The sequence below is a fragment of the Rhinatrema bivittatum genome, chromosome 11, assembly GCF_901001135.1.
Source record: "Rhinatrema bivittatum chromosome 11, aRhiBiv1.1, whole genome shotgun sequence".
In the NCBI taxonomy this organism is placed as follows: domain Eukaryota; kingdom Metazoa; phylum Chordata; class Amphibia; order Gymnophiona; family Rhinatrematidae; genus Rhinatrema; species Rhinatrema bivittatum.
Window position 1 is genome coordinate 65059364 of NC_042625.1, and position 23255 is coordinate 65082618.

Sequence of the window (23255 nt, forward strand, 5' to 3'; positions counted from 1 at the left end):
TGCTGGTGCATGATGTTTTCATGTGCCATGAGGACTGAGCAAACTTGAGAGTAGAAGCACTACTATCCACTGCAACAAAGTTCTTACACGATCCCCTGGTGATCAGTAAATCTGACCAAATACAACACTGAGGGCAGGTCTGCAATAAACACATTTGCAAAGAAACCGGAAATGATCAAGCCAGTAAACAAAAGAAACTCTTTGGTAATTATGGAGAAAGAAGAGGGGTACAGACAACTCTCATACAATACATACTGCAGGAAACTTAACAAGGGACCCATACGGGAATATACAAAACAACTGAAAAATCACATCAATACATTCTCCAAAGCAGTCAGAGTCTCAACCGGAAAACCTGATACCAATCCATTCTTCTACTCAGGGCCAGCGCTACCTGTTTTGCTGACAATGTGTCAGTTCTGGTCACCGCATCTCTAAAAAGACATAGCAGAATTAGAAAAGGTACAGAGAAGGGCAACCAGCATGATAAAGGGGATGGAACGATTCCCCTATAAGGAAAGGCTAAAGAAGTTAGGACTCTTCAGCTTGGAGAAGAGACGGCTGATAGAGGTCTCTAAAATCACAAGTGGAGTGGAATGGGTAAACACAAATCAGTTAAGTTTACGCCTTCAAAAAGTACAAAGACTAGGGAACATTCAATTAAGTTACTAGGTGATGTATTTAAGACAAATAAGAGCAAATATTTTTTTACTCAACGCATAATTAAACTCTGGAATTTGTTGCCAGGGGATGTAGTAAAAGCTGTTAGTGTGCCTGGGTTTAAAAAAAAGGTTTGGACAAGTTCCTGGAGGAAAGGTCCATAACCCATTATTAAGATAGACTTGGGAAATTCACTGCTAATCCCTGGGATAAGCAGCATGGACTCTATTTACCTTTTCGGATCCTGCCAAGCACTTGTGACCTGGATTGACCACTGTTGGAAACAGGATACTGGGCTTGATGGACCCTTGATTGACCCAGCATAGCAAATTTTATGTTCTTAAGTTCTAAACTACCTAAGAATGTAAAAGAGTCAGAATTAAAGTGATCAAAAACAAAGGAATTTAGCAGGGATATTGGTTTCTTCACTCGTTATCAGACAGACCTAGTCCTCCTGTAGCTGTAAATTTTGCTGTTTCTCTCCCTATGTGCTCTCACACTTCTGCAAACATATCACCCACTTCTCATCAATCCTTTTACTTTACAAGTCTTTACAGTTTTGAAATAAAATATCACCAGACCAACACTGCATTCAACCTGTAATTTACTTGTGTAATCTGGGAACATCATCCACAGTTTATTCTGCACTAACCTGATGGAGGGAGCAGGACTCCCAAAACCTAGTCTTAAATCTATTGTTAGTTCTACAGTACCTGAATGCAATCCGCTTTGAGCTGTCACAAAAAAAGATGGACTATAAATAAAAATAAAATTTAAAAAAATGTCACCAACAACTTCTTTTGACCTTTATTTCCATTTCAAAACTGAAGTCATCAGTGTTCCCCCCACCTCTGGGGAGTGTTACTGTTAGCCACAAAGTCCCCCTGTATTCGGTGGATCCAGTTTTCTTTAAACACAGAGGAGAAGTCAGGAGGAGTTAGTTCCCTGTGCTCTCCACTCAAAATTACTTACCAGCATCTGTAGTACAGCAGGGCAAAGTGAGAAGAAAGCCTGCAGGTTATTCCAGGCGAGCTCAATGTCCCTGAGCCTGCGCTGAAGCATGTCGCTGGTTATATTCACCTTTTTCATACCTCCTTCCACTCTTTTAGACACTCTGTATACCTCCAGAACTCCTGGAAGAAGGAAGGGGGAAAGATGTGCATCAGAAGACAGCAACAATCACTGCTGGCCGTAGATCTCTCTAAACCATGCACCACCTGGCCCAATCCACTGGTGTTAGAATTCTCCTCCCAGGAGAATGTCTGCTGGCAGGTAGGAGAGGTCTGTAGTAGAAATACAGGACACAGTGCTCTTCACTGAGGTGGGGCAGGCAATAAGCATTGCTTTTACAACAGCCACCTCACGAGGCAGCTCTTTAGTTTTATATAAATGGGGAGGCATGTTAAAATGGGTTAATGCACCTAGATTTCCCTGACTAAAAATTACAGAGTCTACGGGCTTCCACGGTGTGCGTCATTTTAGCCCAGATTGCATGGTGTTGTTCCCAGGGCCAGATTTACATAAGGGGAGAAAAAAAGCAAACAAACAGTACTCGCACATGGCATTTTGGAAAAGTACATGCTGCACGCATTTTACTCCTCCTGGCTGCCAGCACAAAAATAGCAGATGCAAAATGTGAGGGAACTTTCAGCTTGCATTTTATTTTTAACAGCTTTTCAGAGATACTATCCAGGTTACTCCTTTTTTTGAAAGTTAGCATGGTATGGTTGTGTACAGAGAGGCTGAGACTTTCATTGGGTCTGGCATTGCCTTCCAATACATGACTTCTAGCAAAGAGTTGTAGACTTTACAGACAGGCTGATGGAAACCTGCCTCCCCAGTGACCCTGGTTGGGGTCTGTTAGAAGTTGCTGTCAGTGGATTTATTATAGAATTCTGGTGAAATACTGCTAGAAATAATAATATTCTCTTCAATGTAAGAATAGCCCTGACCTTGGAAACTGGTACAGAAAGATAAGCAGGATCTTTTGTATGCTACTGCTAGCCATGATAAATTAACTAACTATTTTCCAGAGGATTTGGGAAAATGTCTTAAAAATTAAGAGAGATGGGCCACCCAGTGGCTCAGAGGAAACTGCTGGACGCTGCCATGCGGGAGGTCCCTAGTTTGATTCCAAGGTTTGATCTTCTGCACCTCAGGTTAGCTGGGATTGAACATGCTGCAGAGGCAGTGTTCACAACCCCTGGGGGGGGAGGGGGAGAGAATCATCGTCTTCTCTAAGGGCAACTCTTGGTGGCCTGACGTGGAGCACTGGTGCATGGCTCCTGGCCTCAGGACTGTCGCTTCAATGACCGGATAGAAAGTTATAGGGAAGGTTCTATTAAAAAAGGGGAAAAATCTCCAGGCCGGTAGGAATGAAGGCTCATGGCACCAGGATCCCTGCACTGGTTCTGACTGAGCTGGAAGGGGGGAAAAAAAAAAAAAGAGAGAGAAAGGAGAACTGCCAGGCCAAAAAAAAAAATTAAGAAGGATTAAGATTTGCATTAGCAGTTGTAAAAGATTTGATAAATTTTGCACTGAGTGTTCTCTGAGAAGTGGGGAAGAAGAAATTAAGGGAAAAGGAATTGTACTTGTTAAATTTAAAGTTTTTTGTGTTATAGTTTATGTAAATGAAATGCATTGCTTTCAATTAAAAAAAACAATTATTACAAAAAATGAAAATGAGTATAAAGTACACAGGCACTTTGAAAATTACCTCCTGTCAGACCCTGAAGAGCTCTTTGTAGGCATTTTGTACATCGCTGCTGTATTTACCCACCTTGCAAGTAGGCCTTCGAGGGGGTGGTTTGGGGTCAGGGAGAAGATTTCATTTGTTATTTCTCCCCGGAATCCAAGCCTCACAGATAGCAGGTGCTACCCAAGCAGTTCTTCTCTGAAGATTTGCGAGTACAAGAGTACCTGCAGCCTCTGCTGTTACTCAGATCACGGGGCAGCTCCTTCCCATTATACATAAGAAGGGCTCAAGTCATCCAAACTCAGAATGTAGAATTAGTCAGCATTTTTGGAAAAATAAAAATAATTGTGCCCTATGTTAAGAAAGCCAGAGCCAGTCATGTGTATGAAAATATTTAGGTAGGTGTATGCTTAAGTAAATTAATTCAGATGTACTTCTTTTTTTTTTTTTAAACTTTCTTTATTCAAGAGTCTAAGATTATAATGCGAGAAAACAAACCATTTGACAAAACCTAAAATGTACAATACAAAACAACTCTGTTGAAGTCATAAATGTCTCTTGTTGTTTTTATATTTCAACCTTTAACAGCCCTGCAATAATCACTTCCTACATTCACCATTTAAACAAATCACACACACACCTAACAGTGCTCACTTACGACTCCACATTCACACCCACTCACCCAGAGCTTTGCTACAAATCAATTACATACGGGCCACAAGACTAGTAATGGAAGACTGAGTCTCTTCAGGTGAAGTGTTACAAAACCCGATCCATAACTGGATAGTGCTCTTCTTCACTGGAGAGTTTCCACTCCAAAATAGAAAATCATAACAATAACTCACCATTAACTACTCCCATATATAAATACTGAGTGGAGAAACTTCCACCTGAAGAATCAAAATAGCCTTAATGGCTAAAAATGCCACTAAATATAAAAAATATTTCTCCAAAGCACTATAGTAAGTGTCCTCTGTATCCAAACCCAATATAAGCAATGGAGTAGTAAAGTCCACTGGTTTCTCCAAAATCTTCACCATCCAGCTCTGAATTCCCTGCCAAAAAGGCCTTGATTTCACACTCTAATCAAACAAATGCACTAAGTGCCAACTTCCTACTGACATTTAAAGCACATATCCCTATCAAAAAAAGTTCCATTGATCTTTTAATTCCTGGAATAAGCCAAGCTGCAAAAAGTCTTTTCACAATTAAAGGAATCCAAATTCTTGACCCAGAGGAAAAGGAGTATGATTAACAAATTACGCATATCGCAATACATAAGATGACAACTTGAAAAACGTATGTATCCAGCATCAAGTTTTAATCAAGGAAAGAAACAAATGGGATATTTGAAATTGAGGAGGCCTATCAACATTTTCAGAATGAAAAAGATTAATCAATAAAACAGTGTCATCATCAGCCTTCAGCAAGGGAACATCATATTCGTTATAGCCCAGCAACAAATCAGCAATTAATCGCATCTGGCACATCACATGATATCATCTAAAATTAGGCAGACACAGACCTCTCATCTGCTTATCACATAATAATTTAATGTAGCTTATCCTGGCTGGTTTCCCTTTTCAAATAAAATGTATAATTGCAGACTTAACAACATTAATGTCACTCAACAAGGAACTATCTGTAGGGGGTACAACATTTTTAGTAGTGCAATAATTTTCACCAATGCACATTGATCAAACAAAGACAATGGCAAATCATACATTTTCTGACAGAATAAAATTGGCCAGCACCTAAGATAGACCAATTTTTTCATCTCCCATGAAAAAGAAAAAACATTGGGCCACCTACTAGGTAAAGCTATATCCTATGGAAAAGTTATAAACTTAGAGTAATTAATACAAAGTCCTGAAAATAACCTAAAATGTGTTATTGTTGCTACCACACTAGGGATGGCCATGTGGAATTTAGAATAAGAAAAAACTTTTTCTGGATTCTTAAAGGTCTCTATATTTGAGGGATTGACTATATAGATAAGTACAGTGGATACATAAAAAGAAAAAAAAACTTTAGATTTTATACAGCTTAGCAAGCATGTTGTGTTCTGAGTTGCTAATAAGTTGATCAGGCTAAAGCCATATAAGCACTGAATTCGGTATCATGGTAGAGGTTAGGACTCATCCTCCAACGGCGAGGTGTACCCTATTCTCCACAACACAATGTCAGCGAGATAACAGAATGATCTGAGAGAACATTATCAAGTATATTAGCAGACTGCACATTTAAAAAAAAAAAGAGCATTAGAGACAAAAATAAAGTGCAAGCAAGAATACACACTATGAGGTACTGAAACAAAACAAAAACAAAAGGTAAAATCCCCCTCTTCTGGATGCAGAACACACCAAACATCCATCAGCTGCAATTCGAAAGACAAAAAATTGTTGTTCCCAATCCTTTTGAAGTAGTTTAGCTAGTTTATAATCTAACCTGTGTGTCAACAGTAATAGTGAAGTCCTCTGCTAATACTGGGGCAGATTTTCAAAGGGATACGCGCGTACCCCCCAAAAACCTGCCCCAACCTCCCCCTGCGCGCGCTGAGCCTATGTTGAATAGGCTCGGCGGCATGCGCAAGCCCCGGGACGCACGTAAGTCCCGAGGCTTCGCTAGGGGGCGTGTCGGGGGGGGGGGGGAAGGTTTGGGGGCATTCCTGGGACGTGGCCGCGGCCTCCGGACCAGCCCCCGGACTGGAACATGGCGCGCCGGCAGCCGGCCCGGCGCGTGCAAGTTACGCCTGCCTTGGGCAGGTGTAACTTTTCCAACAAACGTAGGGGTGGGTGGGTTAGGGAGGGGAAGGTGCGGAGCGGCCTCAGAGGGAACGGAGGCAGGTTGTGCGGCTCGGCGCGTGCAGGCTGCCGATTTTGCGCAGCCTTGCGCGTGCCGACCCCGGATTTTAAAAGATACGCACGGCTACGCGAGTATCTATTAAAATCCGGCGTACTTTTGTTTGCGCCGGTTGCGCGAACAAAAGTGCGCACTGGCGCGGTTTTTTAAAATCTACCCCACTGTGTATCAGAATACTGAGAAAGTTTAGACAGAAATTAGAAAAAAAATGGATGACAGTAAACATTGGGTGCATATACACTGCATGACACGTACTTCTCATTAATAAAGGTACCTATTAAAATGCCATCTCTTCCTTGGGGGATCTGCAATGCATTTTTCCAATTGAAAAGGAAATTTTTGATTAATTAAAATTGCCACACCACAATGCCGTGAAGAAAATAAAGTGGCCTAGGGAAACCAGGGTTCAAGTCCCACTGTCGCTCCTTGTGACCTTGGGCAAGTCACTTTACCCTCCGTTGCCTCAGGTACAAAATTAGATTGTAAGCCCTATGGGGATAGGGAAATTTTTATAGTACCTATGGAATCCGCTTTGATGTACAACTCAGAAGTGCTTAAAAGCAGAATATAAAAATCTAAATAAACAAACAATTGAAAAGATGTCACTACTCTGCTGTTGCTCATAAAAATATATGGTCCAAGATCCCAGACAAAATTAAGCTCCAGGGGCTTCAGTGAACAGAGATACCTTCAATTTCTTCCTGAAGGTTTTTGAGAACTGCTCATTTATTTATTTATTTATTTATAACTTTTTATATACCGAGGTTCAATTAACAGAATTAATTATCACTTCGGTTTACATTACAACCAGCAACCAACAACAGTGACAGTGTCTTGTCTTACATTGAACAAGGTAGAGAAACCTGGATAAACTTAACTTGGGAGAAAGCAGAGATAGAGTCTTGATTTACATTGTACAGTGTGGAGAAAAACTTGAAATAAACATCATTTGGGAGAATGCAAACTATAACCGTGGTAAGATGTATTGGTGGGTGAACAAACCGGGAGGACAGTGATGGTTAAAGGAGGATAAGGGGATAAAAATAACGGTTTTGTTACCACTAAGTAGGATACTTAAGGGAAGGCTAGGGTCTGGATAGACAGGTGGGGCTGAGGCGGAGATTGAGTGGTTATGGGAAAGCTTGGCCATTTCTTAACTCGTCAGGAAGGGAAGTCCCATAAACAGGACCAGCCACTGAGAACGTTCACTCTCGACATTCCGATAAGTGGATCAAGCCCACATATGGCACATCCAATAAATTCAACCCTGCCAATCTTAAAGCTGGGGTAGGTTTGTCCAATTTATGTGCAGTATTTGAGGCACATATCCAACTCGTTGCTCATCGGCCTTGTTCCCTGCATGCTGCCTGGAAGAGGAAGAGCTGGGGCAGAAAGCAGAGGGCTATTCTTCTGTTACCTGAGATTCAGGGCACTGGCCAATAGAGTCATCAAGGTAGAGCCTTATGTGCTCACGCCATGGATCCCCAAGGGCAGCTGCCCTTTATGCCCATAGGTAGAAGTGGCCCTGAATATACCTGCGATGTACATGGTGCCCTGGGAGGAGTGAAGCACTTCACTGCACACAGATGGCTGGCTCATGCTGCACAGGATGTCATTGGCCTTTCTAATCACCTATGGATACAAGGAGAAGAGACTGTAACTCCAACTCTATCACACAATTTAAACATTCTAGGATCAATATGAAAAGGCATTTAGCTGGGTAACTCATAAGTTAGCCAGCGAAATAGAAATATTTTGAACACTGAGTCTAGTATCCAGCTAAAGTTTAGAAGGATAAGTCATTATCCTTCTAAAATTTAGCCAGAATAAATGGAGGTGTTCCAGGGCAGGATAAAGCTATCCAGCTAACTTAGCCACAGAGGCGTCATCAGGGCTGGGCACACAGGGCTCATGCCCAGAGTCTAAGTGGCAGTGCCCAGAGTCTGAGCTGCTTACCTGAGGGGCGGCTACTTTTCCTGCAAGAACACACAACTTAACCCCCCCCCCCCTGTGCAGGCAGGTTGGTGGGGCCATGGTGGAGCTCATCCGATTGCGGCCCAAGAGGCCAACAGCGGCAGAGTGACTATGTGAGAGCCTCTGTACATGTGTATGAGTGACTGTATGTGAGAGCCTATGTGTGTTTCTGTGTGAGAGCCTATGTTCGAGCCTGCGTGCGTCTGTGCGTGCAGAAGAGAGAGCCTGTGTATGTGTGAAAGAAGGAATGCGTGAGAGCATAAGACAGGTATATGAGAAAGTGAGTGAGAAAATGAATGTTAGCGTGTATGTTTGAGAGAGAGAGACGATAAAGTTTGTGTGACTCTACCTCTCCCAATCCATAACAATCTCAGGCTGAGTGGAAATCAAAATATTCTAGGGATGGAGCATAGGAGATTTTTTAAATCTTTATTAGTTCTAATTATTGGATGTTGTTATTTGATGTTTCTGCTGTTTTGAAGTATTTTATTGTTTTCCTGGGAAATATTAGAACTATTTTGAAATATTTTATTGGTGTTTGGGAAATATTAGAACAAGTTTATGCAAGTTTTTTAAATAATTGGATGTTCGTTGGATATTTTGACATTCTTTTTTATTAGTATGTTTTTAATATTATGAATGTTTTATTGCTTGATGTTTTGCGAGGAATGATGATGTCTCTGTTTTTCTATTGTGATATATTTTTTCTATTGTGATATGTGCCTGAGCTTGAGAACCAACATGGAGAAGGCATCTGACCCAGAATCCTCTGCTATCTTAGCCTTCCTGGTGATAAGAACTTCAAATGACTTACTGAGCCTGACCTGGAGGAATTCCACAGACACCTAGACAGCAGTTGAAGCTGGTGACACTTTGTGATGCCTAATTATAGGGTCACAAAAGCAGAAGGCAATGGTTGGAACCTCAGGCTAGACTCACTACAGGGGCATCTGTAAACACAGCCTAAAATGTGATAATTGCCCTGACCAACAAGATTCTAACAGAACAAAGGACTATCTAAAGAGTGATGGTAAATGGGCCCCACCTTGGAGAAATACTCAGGGTAGCTTAGGGATAATCTTATCATGCTGTTGGCATAACAACCTATGTAAATTATTCTCTGGGTAGTCACGCACTCTTAGAATTTCTAACCTAGTACTATATTGTATAAAAGAAGGATCAGTTCATGTATACAATGAGATGCTGGTGGTCTGTTTGTCAGAGAAATGGCATCCAGCATCTCCCAAGAATACTTATATTGATCAATAAAAAATTATACTTTCTACAAAATCTAAGTGTTCTTGTATCCCTGGATATAAGCATCATAAAGAATGGCCTGGTGCTTAACAATTGTTGCACTGAATAATACAGTCAGGATTGTGATTTCCAGTAGTGTTTTTGTTGGCATGTTTCTACAAATAGTATACTTCATGGTAGTCTGTATTTGGTGAGGGATGTGTCTGTATTTTAAAGGTCCAGTTCTTTTGTAACTTTAATTCTCACTGTGAAAATGATGGTACAGCATTATGGTCATTTCTTCCTCATTTCTATTTTATGTGAAATTTGTTTATTAAAACACAGAAAAAACAGCTTGGCATGCATTGGTTTCTTATGCATGTTTTATTTTCTGCTTTTCGGCACTTCAAAGTAGATTATCAAGCAACAGAATATGTACAGTAACCGATGAAGATTTTCATCATTTTCTCCCCTCTACACAAGATCACATCCATGAGGTTCAGAGCCCAATGACTCCTCCAGGCTCGTCTCCCTGCTATTTAATAATAGGGACATTTAAACAGAAGTTTGCTCTTTATTAATTTCACTTGCATGCAGAAAGGGGTTTTGAATGCTCTTGCAGAAAATATTTTTCACGCACATATTTCACTGTAAATGCTGTTAGCAGATTAGACCTCCAGCCCTTCTCTCTTCCTCTTCCAGCACCTGTAACAGGCACTGAAAGAAGCAAACACTCAGCTCTTCCCCAGCCTGAAAGAGAGTCCCCCCAAGTCATTCCTAATCCTGAAAGCAGCAAAAGCAGAGAGGAAGATGCCCTTCAGGAGCTCCTGCTCAGGTCCCAGTAACCTCTGAGGACATTGCCATCTATTTCAGGAAGAATGGGAGGATTTGGAAGGAGCTTTATGAGGATGCGATGAAGGAGAATTATGGGACCCTGATCTCGCCGGGAGCAGGCTCTCCTACTGCCACCCCCGAGATCATATTCCCACATTGAGCGAGGAGAAGAGCCGTACGTCAGGGATGAGCCAGGTCAAGTGGAAAGAGAAACTGAGAAGGAATTTGTTACTCGATGTTTCCATCTCCGAAGCTGGCCCATCTTGATGAAACTGCGAAAGAGCTTTCTTTGAAAAAGCATCGAAGACCCGCCTCTTTAAAAAACGCTTTTCCAATATGAAGTGGCAATTTATACACCCCCGACGCTACTCCTTTAGGGCAGTCCTTTAACCTCTCCTGATTTACCTGCGGTTCCTAATGCTCATGCTATCCTATATTCAACATTATTCATAATGGGGTAGATTTTCAAGGATTTACGCACGTAGAGGAGGTTATGGGCGCAGGCCCTATTTTAAAAAGGCCCGGCAATGCACGTAAAGCCCCGGGATACGTGTAAGTCCCAGGGCTTGCAAAAAGGAGTGGGGAGAGGCGAGCGCAATAGGCAGGGGCAAAAGGTAAGATAAACATTTGGGGGGGTTAGAGTAGGGCTGGGGGGGAAAGGAACAGGGGAAGGCAGCGTGCAAGGTGCACAATTGTGCACCCCCTTGCGCGCACTGACCCCTGATTTTATAACTTGCGCGTGCAAGTTATAAAATCGGGCGTACATGTGGGCGCGCTGGGTAGTGCATGTACATGTAGGCCGCACATGCTCCTTTTAAAATCTACCCCAATGTTTTAACTACTTAATAGTGACTTTTATTGACTAGTTGTTACTTTATGCCTGCTATTTCTATATGTGGCCATGCTACATGATGTTTGGTTTTACTCATATTGTTGATTCACTTAACAGTTACTTTTGTTAGCTAGTTGCTATGTTTTGTGTGTCCCTAATGTACCCCGCTCTGAATGCAAGAAGGGTGGGTAATAAATGCTTTTAAATAAAAAAATAAATGATTATTTTAAGGGATGGACTTAGCCGATGTACCCTCTAAGGATTGGGTTGCTGTGAGCATAACATTTATAGGCTTTACGCAAAGAAAGTTGTGCTCACACAATAATGTAACCAAAGATTTTTGCTGATGAGCACAATGTTTGCACACAGCAACCGAACCTTTAGAGGGAACACTGACCTACACAGCGTTGTTTCTTCCTGGTTCCACGCTGCCACACAGCAAACCGGGAGGCTGAAAGTGGCAGGGGCGGGCAATGAGCAGAATCAACTGAAATGTGAGCAAGAGGAGAGCCAGAAGGGGGGGGTCGAGATTTTGGCCAGAAGAGGAGAGATTGGGAGGCAGGAGCAGCTTTGGGCTAGAGAGAGGGGGGCCTGAAGTGGAGGAAGGAGGCAGCAGCCACTTTCAGGAGACAAGAGAGGGTTGGCCTGTGCAGAGCCTGAAGCTCAGCGGTGCAGGTTAGAAACAGAAGGACGGCTGTTGCTTGCTATTTTCTTTTCCTGCGCAGGTCAGGACAGAGGGAGGGGGCGTCATGCCTCAGTAGGGATGGAGGACTAATTCTCTCTGTCTTTAATCCCCACTGAGGCTCGACACCACCCTCAGGGGTGTCAAAGAGATGAGTGGGGGAGGGGAGGAGAGGAGTTTCAAGCCTCTGGAGGGAGAAGAGAGAAATTGGGGGGAGGGGTGTTATATCTGGGATGGTCAGGTAAGAGTGAGGGGTAAGAGAGTGAATTGAAGGATTTGAGCCTAGACAGGGAGAAGAAATCCATCCATCCAGCAGCCAACAAGAGAGAGAAGCCCGGCATAAGTGAGAGGCTGGAGCATGCATGAATGAGAGAATGGGAGAAAGTGTCTGTGTGTTATTATTTAGTGTATATGTCTGAGAGAGAGGCTACATTACACTAATTATTCCTTCCCTGAGTAGTCTATACAAGTGGTGGCACTTTTCATTGTCGATTTATTCATCTCTTTACAGGTGATGATCTAAAGACAAATAGAATCCTTCAGCTAATGCTTATTTACATTTTCAGGAATAATTCCAGCAGTGTGTAGGAGAGTTACTATGTGTTGAAACTTTTATGTAATTGGTGGAATTTGACAGATTCTTCCTCACTCAGGTGAATTGCTAGAGAAAGAGGAATTAATGTTTTCTAGTCAAGGATGCTACTGAGAACTGAAGAGTTTGGGGAGAGGAATTATAAAAGGTCTCCAATTCAGAAACTCATTGGCTTCTATGAAATTTTAGATGTTATTTGTAATCTATCTTTTATTGTTATATTATATGTGAACAATGATTTTGTATGTTTGTGTGTAACTCACCCTGAACTTCAGAGAGTGAGGGTTACAAGTAATTTTAAATTTAAAAAAACAAACAAACAAGATGCTTGAAAACCTTGGAGGACAATATTTAAAAGATTTGTCCAGCTAACTTCTAGAGTTAGCTGGACAAAACCTTGCTAACACGTTTTATCTGGGCAAATTGCTACCCAGATAATGTTTTGCCAGGTAAAGAGGTGCATTCCCAGGGTGCAGTTTAACTTTGTTTGGCCAGCACTGATATTCAGTGCTAGCTACTTGGATAACTCTGCTTGGTCAAATAGCAGACCTAAACTTACAGTAACTGGGCAGCTTTGTCCAGTTAACTTTAGACTGGATATTCTGCCTGAACTTAGGATGACTATCAACCTTATAATAACCTAACAAAAGTAACACAGGAGGGTCTCTTGGACCAACCGCTTTGCCCAATTATCTCCTTCCTACTATATCACAGCTGAGCTCCTGTCATCTCCTCCCCTTGCCCTTCCTCTGTTTTAATAGAACCACCCTTCCACTGTTCCTAGTCTGTTGCTGCAGCCAACAGTCCTGAGCCCAGGATCCATGTACCACGCTCCTTCCAGAATCCTGTATCATGGGCTCTAAAATCAGGCCCTTATCTGCTGACATCTACGATATTATGTGTGTTTTACACAGCTTTGCATATACTGACAGCGCTACATACGTAGAACATAATTTTTAAGAGTTCAAAGATCATTCTTACTTACCTTATAAATGTTTTCAAGACACTTCTTGAGTTGAGCGATGTCAGATTCCATCTGCCATGAAAGAGAAGATGGCAAAGACAAATTATTTGTAAACAAAACAATAGCAGTAACCTCCTCACTATAACCTTAATTATAATACCTGGAAGTATATCATTACTACTACATCAAATAAAACAAAAAACCCACACTTATTACTTCCAACTTCTCCGATTAATTTAAGAGCATGGCATCAGCAGTAACTCTTAGGTGCTAATGTGTTATCCATCCACCCCCTGTCACCACACAATGGGTCCCAAGCCGTATCATTGGGAAGCACTCAGATCTCATTCATTTGCCTATTGACCTCCCTATCCTCAACGTAAACAAACCTTTATTTAATCCATGAAAAATTTTGTATTTATGAAATGTTAAAGACCACACTTATCTTTCATCAAAAAAGTGCTGGCCTGGGCACACACTATCAAGGAGATCTCCAGCTCAAATATTCAACTCCTTTACTGAGTTAAGTCACCCGAGATGAGCTTATGTTTCGGCGATTTCTGCTGCCTGCATGAGGGGTTTTGCCATTTTGTGAGGGTCGGTATAAAAAAAACACGAAAGTGGACCCTTTTTCAGTTTAGCCTACAAATTTTAAGGGGGTTGATTAAAGTGGCAGTCCTACATACATTTATTAGGCCAATGTTGTAGATTTCTACATGGTTTAAGTATATTACTGAGATTTTCATTGATCTGATTTTCATTCCATGGTTACCTGCCTTACATCTTCCTCAGGAAAGACTGAAGCAAAGAATTAATTTAATCTCTCAGCTATGGCCTTCTCCTCCCTTAGCTCCCCTTTTACCCCTTGATCATCTAATGGTCCAGTTTACTCCATCGCAGGCTTTTTGCTTCGAATGTACCTGAAAAACATTTTGGGGCTGATGCAATAATGTTCGTGGAAACCATTAGTCTCATTTGATTATAATCTCCCTTTTGAAAGTTAAATGTTTTCACAGTAGATTTCCTTAGTGTCCTCTCTCCAGTTATCAAGTCATATTTGATCACGTTATGATCACTGTTGCCAAGTGGCCCTAACACCATTACCTCTTTCATCAAATCATATGTTCCACTAAGGATTAGGTCTAAAATAGCACCCACCACCACCACTTGTTGGTTCTTGTACTATACCTCCATGAAGCAGTCATTTATTTCATCTAGAAACTTTACCTCCTTAGCATGTCCTGATGTGATATTTACCCAGTCAATACTGGGGTAATTGAAATCGCCCATTATTACTGAGTTGCTAATTTTGTTAGCTTTCCTAATTTCTGTTAGCATTTCATTATCTGTCTATTCATTCTAGCCAAGTGGATGGTAGTACACTCCCACTACTATTCTATTCTCCTTCTCACATGGAATTTCTATCCATAAGGATCCCACATTACATTTAAGTTCTGCACGAACTTTTAATCAGTTTGACTCTATGCCCTCTTTAACATATAGTGCCACACCTCACCCAGTGATCCATCCCATCATTCGGGCCAATACAGTAAAGTTCACGGGAGAGCAGGCGAGTGCCCGCTCTCCCGGTGTGCGCACAGGCCAGTGTCCTGTGCGCGCGATTCAGTAAACTAAAATATTTAAATTAGAGCCCACAGTAAAAAGAGGTGCTAGGGACGCGCTAGTGTCCCTGGCGCCTTTTTTTCGATAGGAGCGGCAGCCTGCGGGTTTGACAGCCGACGCTCAATTTTGCCGGCGTCTGTTCTCGAGCCCGCTGACAGTCCGGTGTTCAACCTGCGAGCTGCTTTTAAATTTTCATTTTTTACTTTTTTTTTTAACTTTTGGGACCTCCGACTTAATATCGCCATGATATTAAGTCGGAGGGTGCACAGAAAAGCAGTTTTTACTGCTTTTCTGTGCACTTCCCCGGCGCCGGCAGAAATTAACGCCTACCTTTGGGTAGGCACTAATTTCTTAAAGTAAAATGTGCGGCTTGGCTGCACATTTTACTTACTGTATCGCGCGGGAATGACTAATAGGGCCATCAACATGTATTTGCATGTTGCGGGCGCTATTTGTCTCGGAAGGGTTGGACTTGCATTTTCAATGTGTTATTACCCCATACTGAATAAGGGGTAAAGCTAGCGCATTGAAAATGTACTGTATCGGCCTGATTGTCTCTGAGATGTCAATTATATCTACCTCTTCATTCAGTATTATGCATTATAAGTCTCCCATCTTATTTTTTAGTCTTCTACCATTTGTATGCAAACATTTCAAAGTATGTATTTAGTTTGTATTAACAACTTGCTTATCAGTTGAAAGCGGTAATTTGGAATCTTTCTTTTCTGTCTGCTCTTTCCTTAAAGGCACCTGGTTCATATTAGCATTTATTGCAACCTCTCTACTGGGATGCCCTAACATCCATGTTTTGTTAGCATTTTTCAAAGATACAACCGTCCCAACCAGGTGTGTTTTAAGCAACTGTCGGCTTCCCCCCATCATCTACTTTAAAAGCTGCTCTATCTCCTTTTTAAAGGTTAGTGCCAGCAGCCTGGTTCCATTCTGGCTAAGGTGGAGCCTATCTGTAGAATGTTCCCCAGTTCCTAAAATCTAAAACATTCTTCCCTGACCACTGTCTCATTCACACATTGAGACTCTGGAGCACCACTTGCCTCTGGGATTCTACATGTGGAATGGGGATAATTTCTGAGAATGATACCCTGGAGGTTCTGGATTTCAGTTTTCTACCAAAGAGCCTAAATTCAGTGTCTAGAACGTCCTGCCTGCACGTTACTATGTCATTGGTACCCATATGTACCACAACAGTCAACAGTACTCTCTAAAATCTTATTTATGTGACATGTGAAGTCCACTACCTTTGCACCAGGCAAGCAAGTTATCAAGAGGACTCTCATGCCTACCAGCTATCTACCTTTCTGTTTGTAATGACCCACCAAGATTCATTACTTGTAGTGGTCTTAGTTTAATTCATTTTAGCTAGGAACAGACAGAATGGTGATTAGGGGGAGGGACCATTTGGTACTGCCCCTCCCTTTGAGGGTGATGGGATGGCCATCCCCTTATGAGATAATAAAAGCAGCTGTCTGAGATACTGGAGGCAGTACAGTTTGGGTTTGAAATTAGAGGCGGTGTTGGAGTTTTTTCTTTGCTGTTTGTGGGGCCTACCCTTGGACTCAGATACTACCTGCCTACAGTTCCTGGGCAAGGTTGAGGAAGCTTTCCCGGGGGGGGGGGGGGCATAGGATAAGAAAAACCTTCCCTTCTGCAACCTCTTCACGTATACCTACACACACCACAGGCAGGTCCCCATTCACACACACACCCCAATCTTAGGCAGGCTCACATTTACTCACACACACCCATCCCAGGCAGGCTCTCATTTACTTCACAAATACACATCCCCATCCCAGGCAGGTTCCCTTTCACAACACACACACCCCTACCCATCCCAGGCAGGCTCCCACAAGTGCACACACACACCCAGGCAAGCTCCTATTCCCCCCCACAGGCAGGTTCCTATTCCCCACCCCAGGCAGGCTCCAATTCACATTATCCCCCATCCCAGGCAGACTCCCATTCACACTCCCCCATCCCCAGGCAGGCTTCTATTCACACCCCCCTCCCTAGGCAGGCTCTCATTCTCACACATACACACCCCCATCCAAGGCAGGCTCTCATTCACACATAAACAGGAGCCAGGCAGGCAGGCTCCCCATTGGGAACAGAAGAGAAACTCTGTTTTTCTGCTCCTCCTGAGCCGGCCTCATGTTGTTCAAAACTCACAGAAATAGTACTGTCTCTATGCTGATCTCGTGCATTGTTAGATCAGCATATAGCAGGTGCTAGCCATACATGTTTTTAATACTGTGCAGCCAAACAGCAGAAATACAGGAAACAGGCTTTCTCCCAGTGGGGTTCTCTTCTTGCTTCGGCTCATGGTGGAGTGGAGTGGGGTGGGGTGTGTGCTCACATTTCTTTTTATGCAGGGAACTTTCTTCTATACCTATTTATTTATGCACAAAATAATTGTAATACGTTTGTAATACCTCAGAGATGAGCACTTTTCAGGACAAGACCACTCTATCCATGACCTTAAATGATCAGGATATTTAGAAAGGAAATTCAGATCAATCCAGGAACAAAGCTTTTGAAGTGAAAATGATCAGACACTTTGAAACTGGCCAGAAAGGACTAAATAAAAGACCTGGGCTTTGAAATACACTATGAGACACAAAATTTACCTTCTGATCACTCACGCACATCATCATCAATCCCGCCCAATTAATGGAATGCATTTTGGGATTCACTTGTATTTTCTGGTAATCCATCTTTGTTTTGACCTGATGAAGGGAGGATAGGACCTCAAAACTAATCAAGAAATATTATTACAATAAAAAGGGAATACCTTATATTCGGGCCAATACAGTAAAGTGCGCTCGGTGGAACGCACTGTTAGCCCGCGTTTAGCCGCGCGTTTCAACGTGCTATTTTTACCCCTTATACAGTAAGGGGTAATAGCGCGTCAAACACGCACGGCCAACCCCCCCAAAACTAATAGCGCCCGCAACATGCAAATGCATGTTGCGGGCGCTATTAGTCATTCCCGCGCGATACAGAAAGCAAAATGTGCAGCGAAGCCTGCCCAAAGGCAGGCATTAATTTCGGCCGGCACCAGGAAAGTGTACAGAAAAGCAGAAAAAACTGCTTTTCTGTACAGCCTCCGACTTAATATCATAGCGATATTAAGTCGGAGGCCCCAAAAGTAAAAAAAAATTTAAAATCTGCCCGCGGCCCGCGGGTTGGAAGACGGACGCTCAATTTAGCCAGCGTCTGTTTTCCAAACCCGTGGCTGTCAGCAGGTTTGAGAACTGATGCCAGTAAAATTGAGCATCGGCTGTCAAACCTGCTGACAGCCGCCGCTTCTGTCAAAAAGGAGGCGCTAGGGACGCGCTAGTGTCCCTAGCGCCTTTTACCGTGGGCCCTCATTTACATATTTTTCCTTACTGAATCGCGCGCCCAGGAGAGCGGGTGCTCGCCGGCTCTCCCGCGGGTTTTTCTGTATCGGCCCGATTGTTTGCTAACTTTTATTTCCATAAATTATGTTTTAATCTTATCAGTGCAAAGTCTATAGTACAAGAGAAATTAACATCAGTAAATAAAAAGAAACCCAAATGCTATTGTACAGTTTATGTTACACAGTCTAGTTTATTATTTAATCATTCTATAGAATTGTGTATATATATATATATATATATTATATATATACATATACATATAATATTTAGTGATTGCTATTCTAAAATGGATAGGACTGATGGAGCTTTTTGATTAGCAGAAAGCACTTGCTGGCCCTATGTGTAAATCTTTATGGATAAAAGTGGCACCGAGTTTCTGTGCCTGTAATAAGCATTCCATGCCAGCTGCCACCTTCACCCTTGGGCAGGTCCCCTGAAGCTGTGGGATTGGCTGTGTCTGAGTGCCATCACTTACTTCTGTGCTCCAAGCCCTGCTCACTGTCGCTCCTACAAAAGGTGCCAAGATCCACAGCAATGCCCATCGGACTAGGGACCAATCCTGTCCAAAACTATCACCACGAACAGGGTGGCGTGAGAAGCAGCGACCTGCAGCAGCTGAGGAAGATGCAGCTACAACAACAGACACAGGAAGTACTACACCTCTTACCTGGGCTGGGGGAGAAGGGGTGGAGGAAGAGAACAGGACGTTCGCATTCCACTCGCTGCCTCGCCTCAGTCATATGACCTGAGTTTTTGTATTCGAACAATCTTCAGCATTTCTGCATTTTAACCTCTCCCAAAACAGAGCAGACGTTCAGAGGGCATCGTCCCTGCTATTACAGCAGAGTACTAGCAACAAAGAAGGACGTTTAAAAACGAATTCAGTTAGTAGCCAAAACAAAATTAAACTTTCTTTTTTATTCTGATTTTTAATTAATTAGCAAATCAGGGAGGGAGCTATGCTGCCAACACTGAGACATGGAAAGCATAAACGATTGTAGTGTGCACTCCGGGCAGATGTTTAAAATGCAGAGCATACGGCCATAATAAAAGGTGCATACTTTTTACTTTAAAATGTTTAATAATATAATAAAATGAGGAAATGTGGGAATAATCCCAAAGGAGGCAGCAACAGAATCAAGACTCAGGTAAGCAGTGTATTGATTGTTTCTGCTTTAATGATACTCTGTTAACCTGGAACCTTCAGTTTATATGACCTACAAGTATTTTATCTCATTGCATTGAGCACCCCTGTTAAGAGGCTGTCTCCCTAGCAGGCCTATGCAGCAAGATGCGTTCAGCCCAACTCCACAGCTTTACCTGCATTTAAACCTTACTGCTGATGATGTGTGTTCTAAAATGTGAGTACTGCTTTAGTGTCCTCAAATGGAAATACCGTGCAAATGAGGGCATTAAGCACAGTACTCCCCAATGCAAAGAGGTGCATTGGCCTAACCTGTGTTTTCTTAACGCTGGAAACTTAACTCCTGAAGTTAAATTTCCAGCGCTGCTGTGCAGGCACAAAAAAATCTGAAAAAAGATGTTTTTCCCATTCCACCACCACTAAGCAGGATAAGTATGGATTTATCTATCTGGCCACAGTTAGTTGCCATCACTTAGCTGGATAAGTCAGTACTTATCCAGCTTATCTGGCTATCTTTTTTTTTTTTTAATTCTCTGCCTGGTCTATTTCTTCCCCTTCCCCTTCCTGAGTTAAAATGTGCTTTGGACCTGTGCCTAAGGCACATTTTACAGTTTACAGAGATTTTTTAAATTCACAATTCATTTGCATAGTATTAGCTTACTAACTGCGGTGCTTTTCAACCCAGTCCTCGGAGCACAGCTAGCCAGTTAAGTTTTCAGGATATCCACAATGAATATGCATGAGATAGATTTACATGCATACCACCTAAAATGTATGCAAGCACATCTATCTTATGCATATTCATTGTGCTTATCCTGAAAACTTGACTGGCTAGGAATGCCTCAAGGATCAGGTTGAGAAGCATTGGCTTACTGAATTGGGAGTTTAAATAAAAATGTACTCTGAACATTAAAACTGTGCACTGAAAACCAGTGTACAGTTTCTTAATTCTCATATTATCGCATTGGCTGAGAGTGAGGCAGGAGTAACATAGGGTATGAAAACAGGCCTGCACTTATGACCTTTTTCCTAGAGGGGCTATTCCCTGCATAGTGCAAGTACCCACAGTGGTCACTTCCAGTCCTCGAGAGCCACAAACAGGTCAGATTTTCTGGAAATCCCTAATGAATATGCATGAGGTAGATTTGCTTACATTTTAGGTGTTATGCATGCAAATCTTTCATGCATATTCATTTGGCATATCCTGACCCATTTGCAGCCCTCGAGGACGAAGTGAAGACTGCTCTCATAGAGTATTCTCAAACAGCATGTACTTTTCTGTCACTGAATGCAAGGGTGACCAACTCCAGTCCTCAGGAGCCACAAACAGGCCTGGTTTTCAGGGTATCTACAATGAATATGCATGAGATAGATTTGTATTCCTGATCTTTCTCCCTTCCTCTTCTCATCTCTGAGGTCTCCTCCCTGTATTGATACTTGAGATTACTTTTCTTCACCAATAAAAATAAAATAAATAAAGGATGTCCGTTTTCAGACACAGTCCAGCTAGCAAAGTTATCTGGATAAACTTATTCAGCTAACTTCGGAGGTATATTTAATAGTGAAACTGTACTGTTGAATATAGCTATAACTGTAGCCAGCTAACTTTAGGTCAGCTCTTTGGCCCAACCAGACTTAGCCAGCTAAGTCATCCGCTAACTCTGAATATTGCAGTTAGTCAGCTAACTTAAATGGCTAGCTCAGCTCCTTCCAGTTATGCCCCTGGAACGCCCCTAACTTACAGGCCTATTCAGTAAAGTCCGCGGGAGAGCGGACGAAAGGCCCGCTCACCCGGCGTACGCACCTGCCACTTGCCGGTGCGTGCGATACAGTATGCAAATTAGGTGGTGCAGTAGAAACAGGCAAAAGGAGGCGCTAGGGACACTAGCGCGTCCATAGCGCCTCCTTTTAGCCCGGAGCGGTTTGACAGCTGATGCTCAATTTTGCCGGCGTCGGTTCTCAACGCCGGCAAAATTGAGCGCCGGTTTTCGGCCCGACAGCCGCCGGTCCATTTTAAATTGTTTTTTTCTTTTTTTTTAACCCTTCGGGACCTCCGACTTAATATCTCCATGATATTAAGTCGGAGGGTGCACAGAAAAGCACTTTCCCGGTGCCAGCAGAAACTAGCGCCTACCTTTGGGTAGGCGCTAATTTCTTAAAGTAAAATGTGCGGCTTGGCTGCACATTTTACTTTCTGTATCACGGGGAATACCTAATAGGGCCATCAACATGCATTTGCATGTTGAGGGCGCTATTAAGTGCCACGGGTTGGACACGCGTTTTCCGCCCCTTACTGAATAAGGGGTAAGGGAAAACAGTACAGTACAGTACCGATACAGCTAACAGAATTTAGCCAGCTAACAGGCTGATACAGTACAGTGCGCTCCGATGGAGCGCACTGTACTGTATCGGCCTGTTAGCTGGCTAAATTCTAGCCTGTTGTCTTATTAACCGGCTAGAATTTAGTCGGATAAGTGCCCAAAAATTCATTTAGCCAGCTAATTTCTGAGTTAGCCAGCTAAATGATTTTGAATATGGACCTCTATACTAATACATACACTGTAAGACTAATTTATTTTTTATAATAGATAGAAATGTTTTTTTGTTTCAGAATTTTTAAATTTTTCTCACGCCTTGATCCAAAATAAACATTAAAGACACCAAAATCTGAAAAATTCAAACCTTCAAAACAAAAAAAAAAGGAACAAAACTTTTGGGGCTGCAAACGCCTGACTATCCGTGTAAGGTGCTCCTGTTTGGCATCTTGGCCACTCCAAGAATGTTTGACATGCCTGACAATCATAGCAATGCAGCGGTGAAGGCAGGGCGTCTGCGTGGATGATTGATCTCCTCCCCATCGGGTGTTCTGATACTTTTTCAGTCCCTGGGATTCATTGTCCGTTTTCCAGCTTGCTCCCATCCCAGTGGATCCAGTTTATAGGAGTCTGGATTGCTTCGCTTCAGGAGAAAGTCTTCTTGCCAGTTGAGAGGGCAAAGGCTTTAATGGGCCTCGCAAGGTCCCTGCTGAAGCAGGACTGTACGAAAGCAAGATTAGTCCTTGTCCTGCTGGCTCAAATGGTGGTGACAGTCCATGTAATTCCTCTGGCTTGTCTTGACATGTGTGGTCTTCAGTGGGCCCTCAGAGAGCAGTGAAAACAACTGCAATCTCATCTGCTATCCATGTCTCCTGAAATGCAGAACCCTGGTGCAGGCCTGAATTTGCCAATAGGCACACTAGGCCTGTGCCTAGGGCGGCAAAATACTAGGGAGGCGGCAGGCCATCTGAAGATTTGCTGCCTCCCAGTTCTGTGTAATCACTCAGCAGAGAACAGCTTTCTGATCCTGCTCCAACCCCCTCCTCTCCCAGTGCAGAGAACAGGAAGGAAGGAGTGAGACTGGAAGGGACAGAGCAAAGAAAAACAGCTCTACTCCCTATTTCAGCCGCTGCCATCTTGTCCTGTGCAGGAAACTGGAGGGAGGGAGGCCGGAGCACACAGCAGGGAGCAAAGAAGTCACTCAACACCTAATCTAGCCCTTCTCCTGTCATTTAGGGACTTAAGGGGAAGTGGTGAACCTGGAGCAGATAGAGCACAACAAAGAAGGCTGTGTCTTAGATGTTCTGCTCTGTTGTCTCGTCTGGGGTGGGGTGGGGGGCAACCACACCAGCAGTGCCTAGGGGTGGCAAAATCCTAAATCCGCCACTGCCCTGGTGCTTGACCTGTTCATGGCTATTTATTTATT

The 23255-nt window shown here is 42.8% G+C and overlaps 2 protein-coding genes across 7 annotated transcripts in view; one reads left to right on the plus strand and one right to left on the minus strand.

Annotated features, from left to right (window-relative positions):
• LOC115072923 (synergin gamma-like) overlaps positions 1-23255 on the minus strand; it is a 34504-nt gene that overhangs the window by 3160 nt on the left and 8089 nt on the right. For 2 of the 6 annotated variants that reach the window (XR_003851887.1, XM_029570931.1), the window contains exons 1-5: positions 18846-19030; positions 17597-17695; positions 13353-13403; positions 7753-7849; positions 1633-1793 (exon numbers count right to left, since the gene is read on the minus strand). Coding sequence is in view for 5 of the 6 variants with exons in the window: in XM_029570931.1 (XP_029426791.1) it covers positions 1633-1793; positions 7753-7849; positions 13353-13403; positions 17597-17683 (396 nt within the window). In the remaining variant the exon portion in view is untranslated. The other 4 variants (XM_029570932.1, XM_029570933.1, XM_029570934.1 and 1 more) reach the window with 4 other exon arrangements.
• TCN2 (transcobalamin 2) overlaps positions 19500-23255 on the plus strand; it is a 54381-nt gene continuing 50625 nt past the window's right edge. The window contains exon 1 of the mRNA XM_029570928.1: positions 19500-19518. The gene's annotated coding sequence lies outside the window, so the exon portion shown is untranslated. The remainder of the gene's footprint in view (positions 19519-23255) is intronic.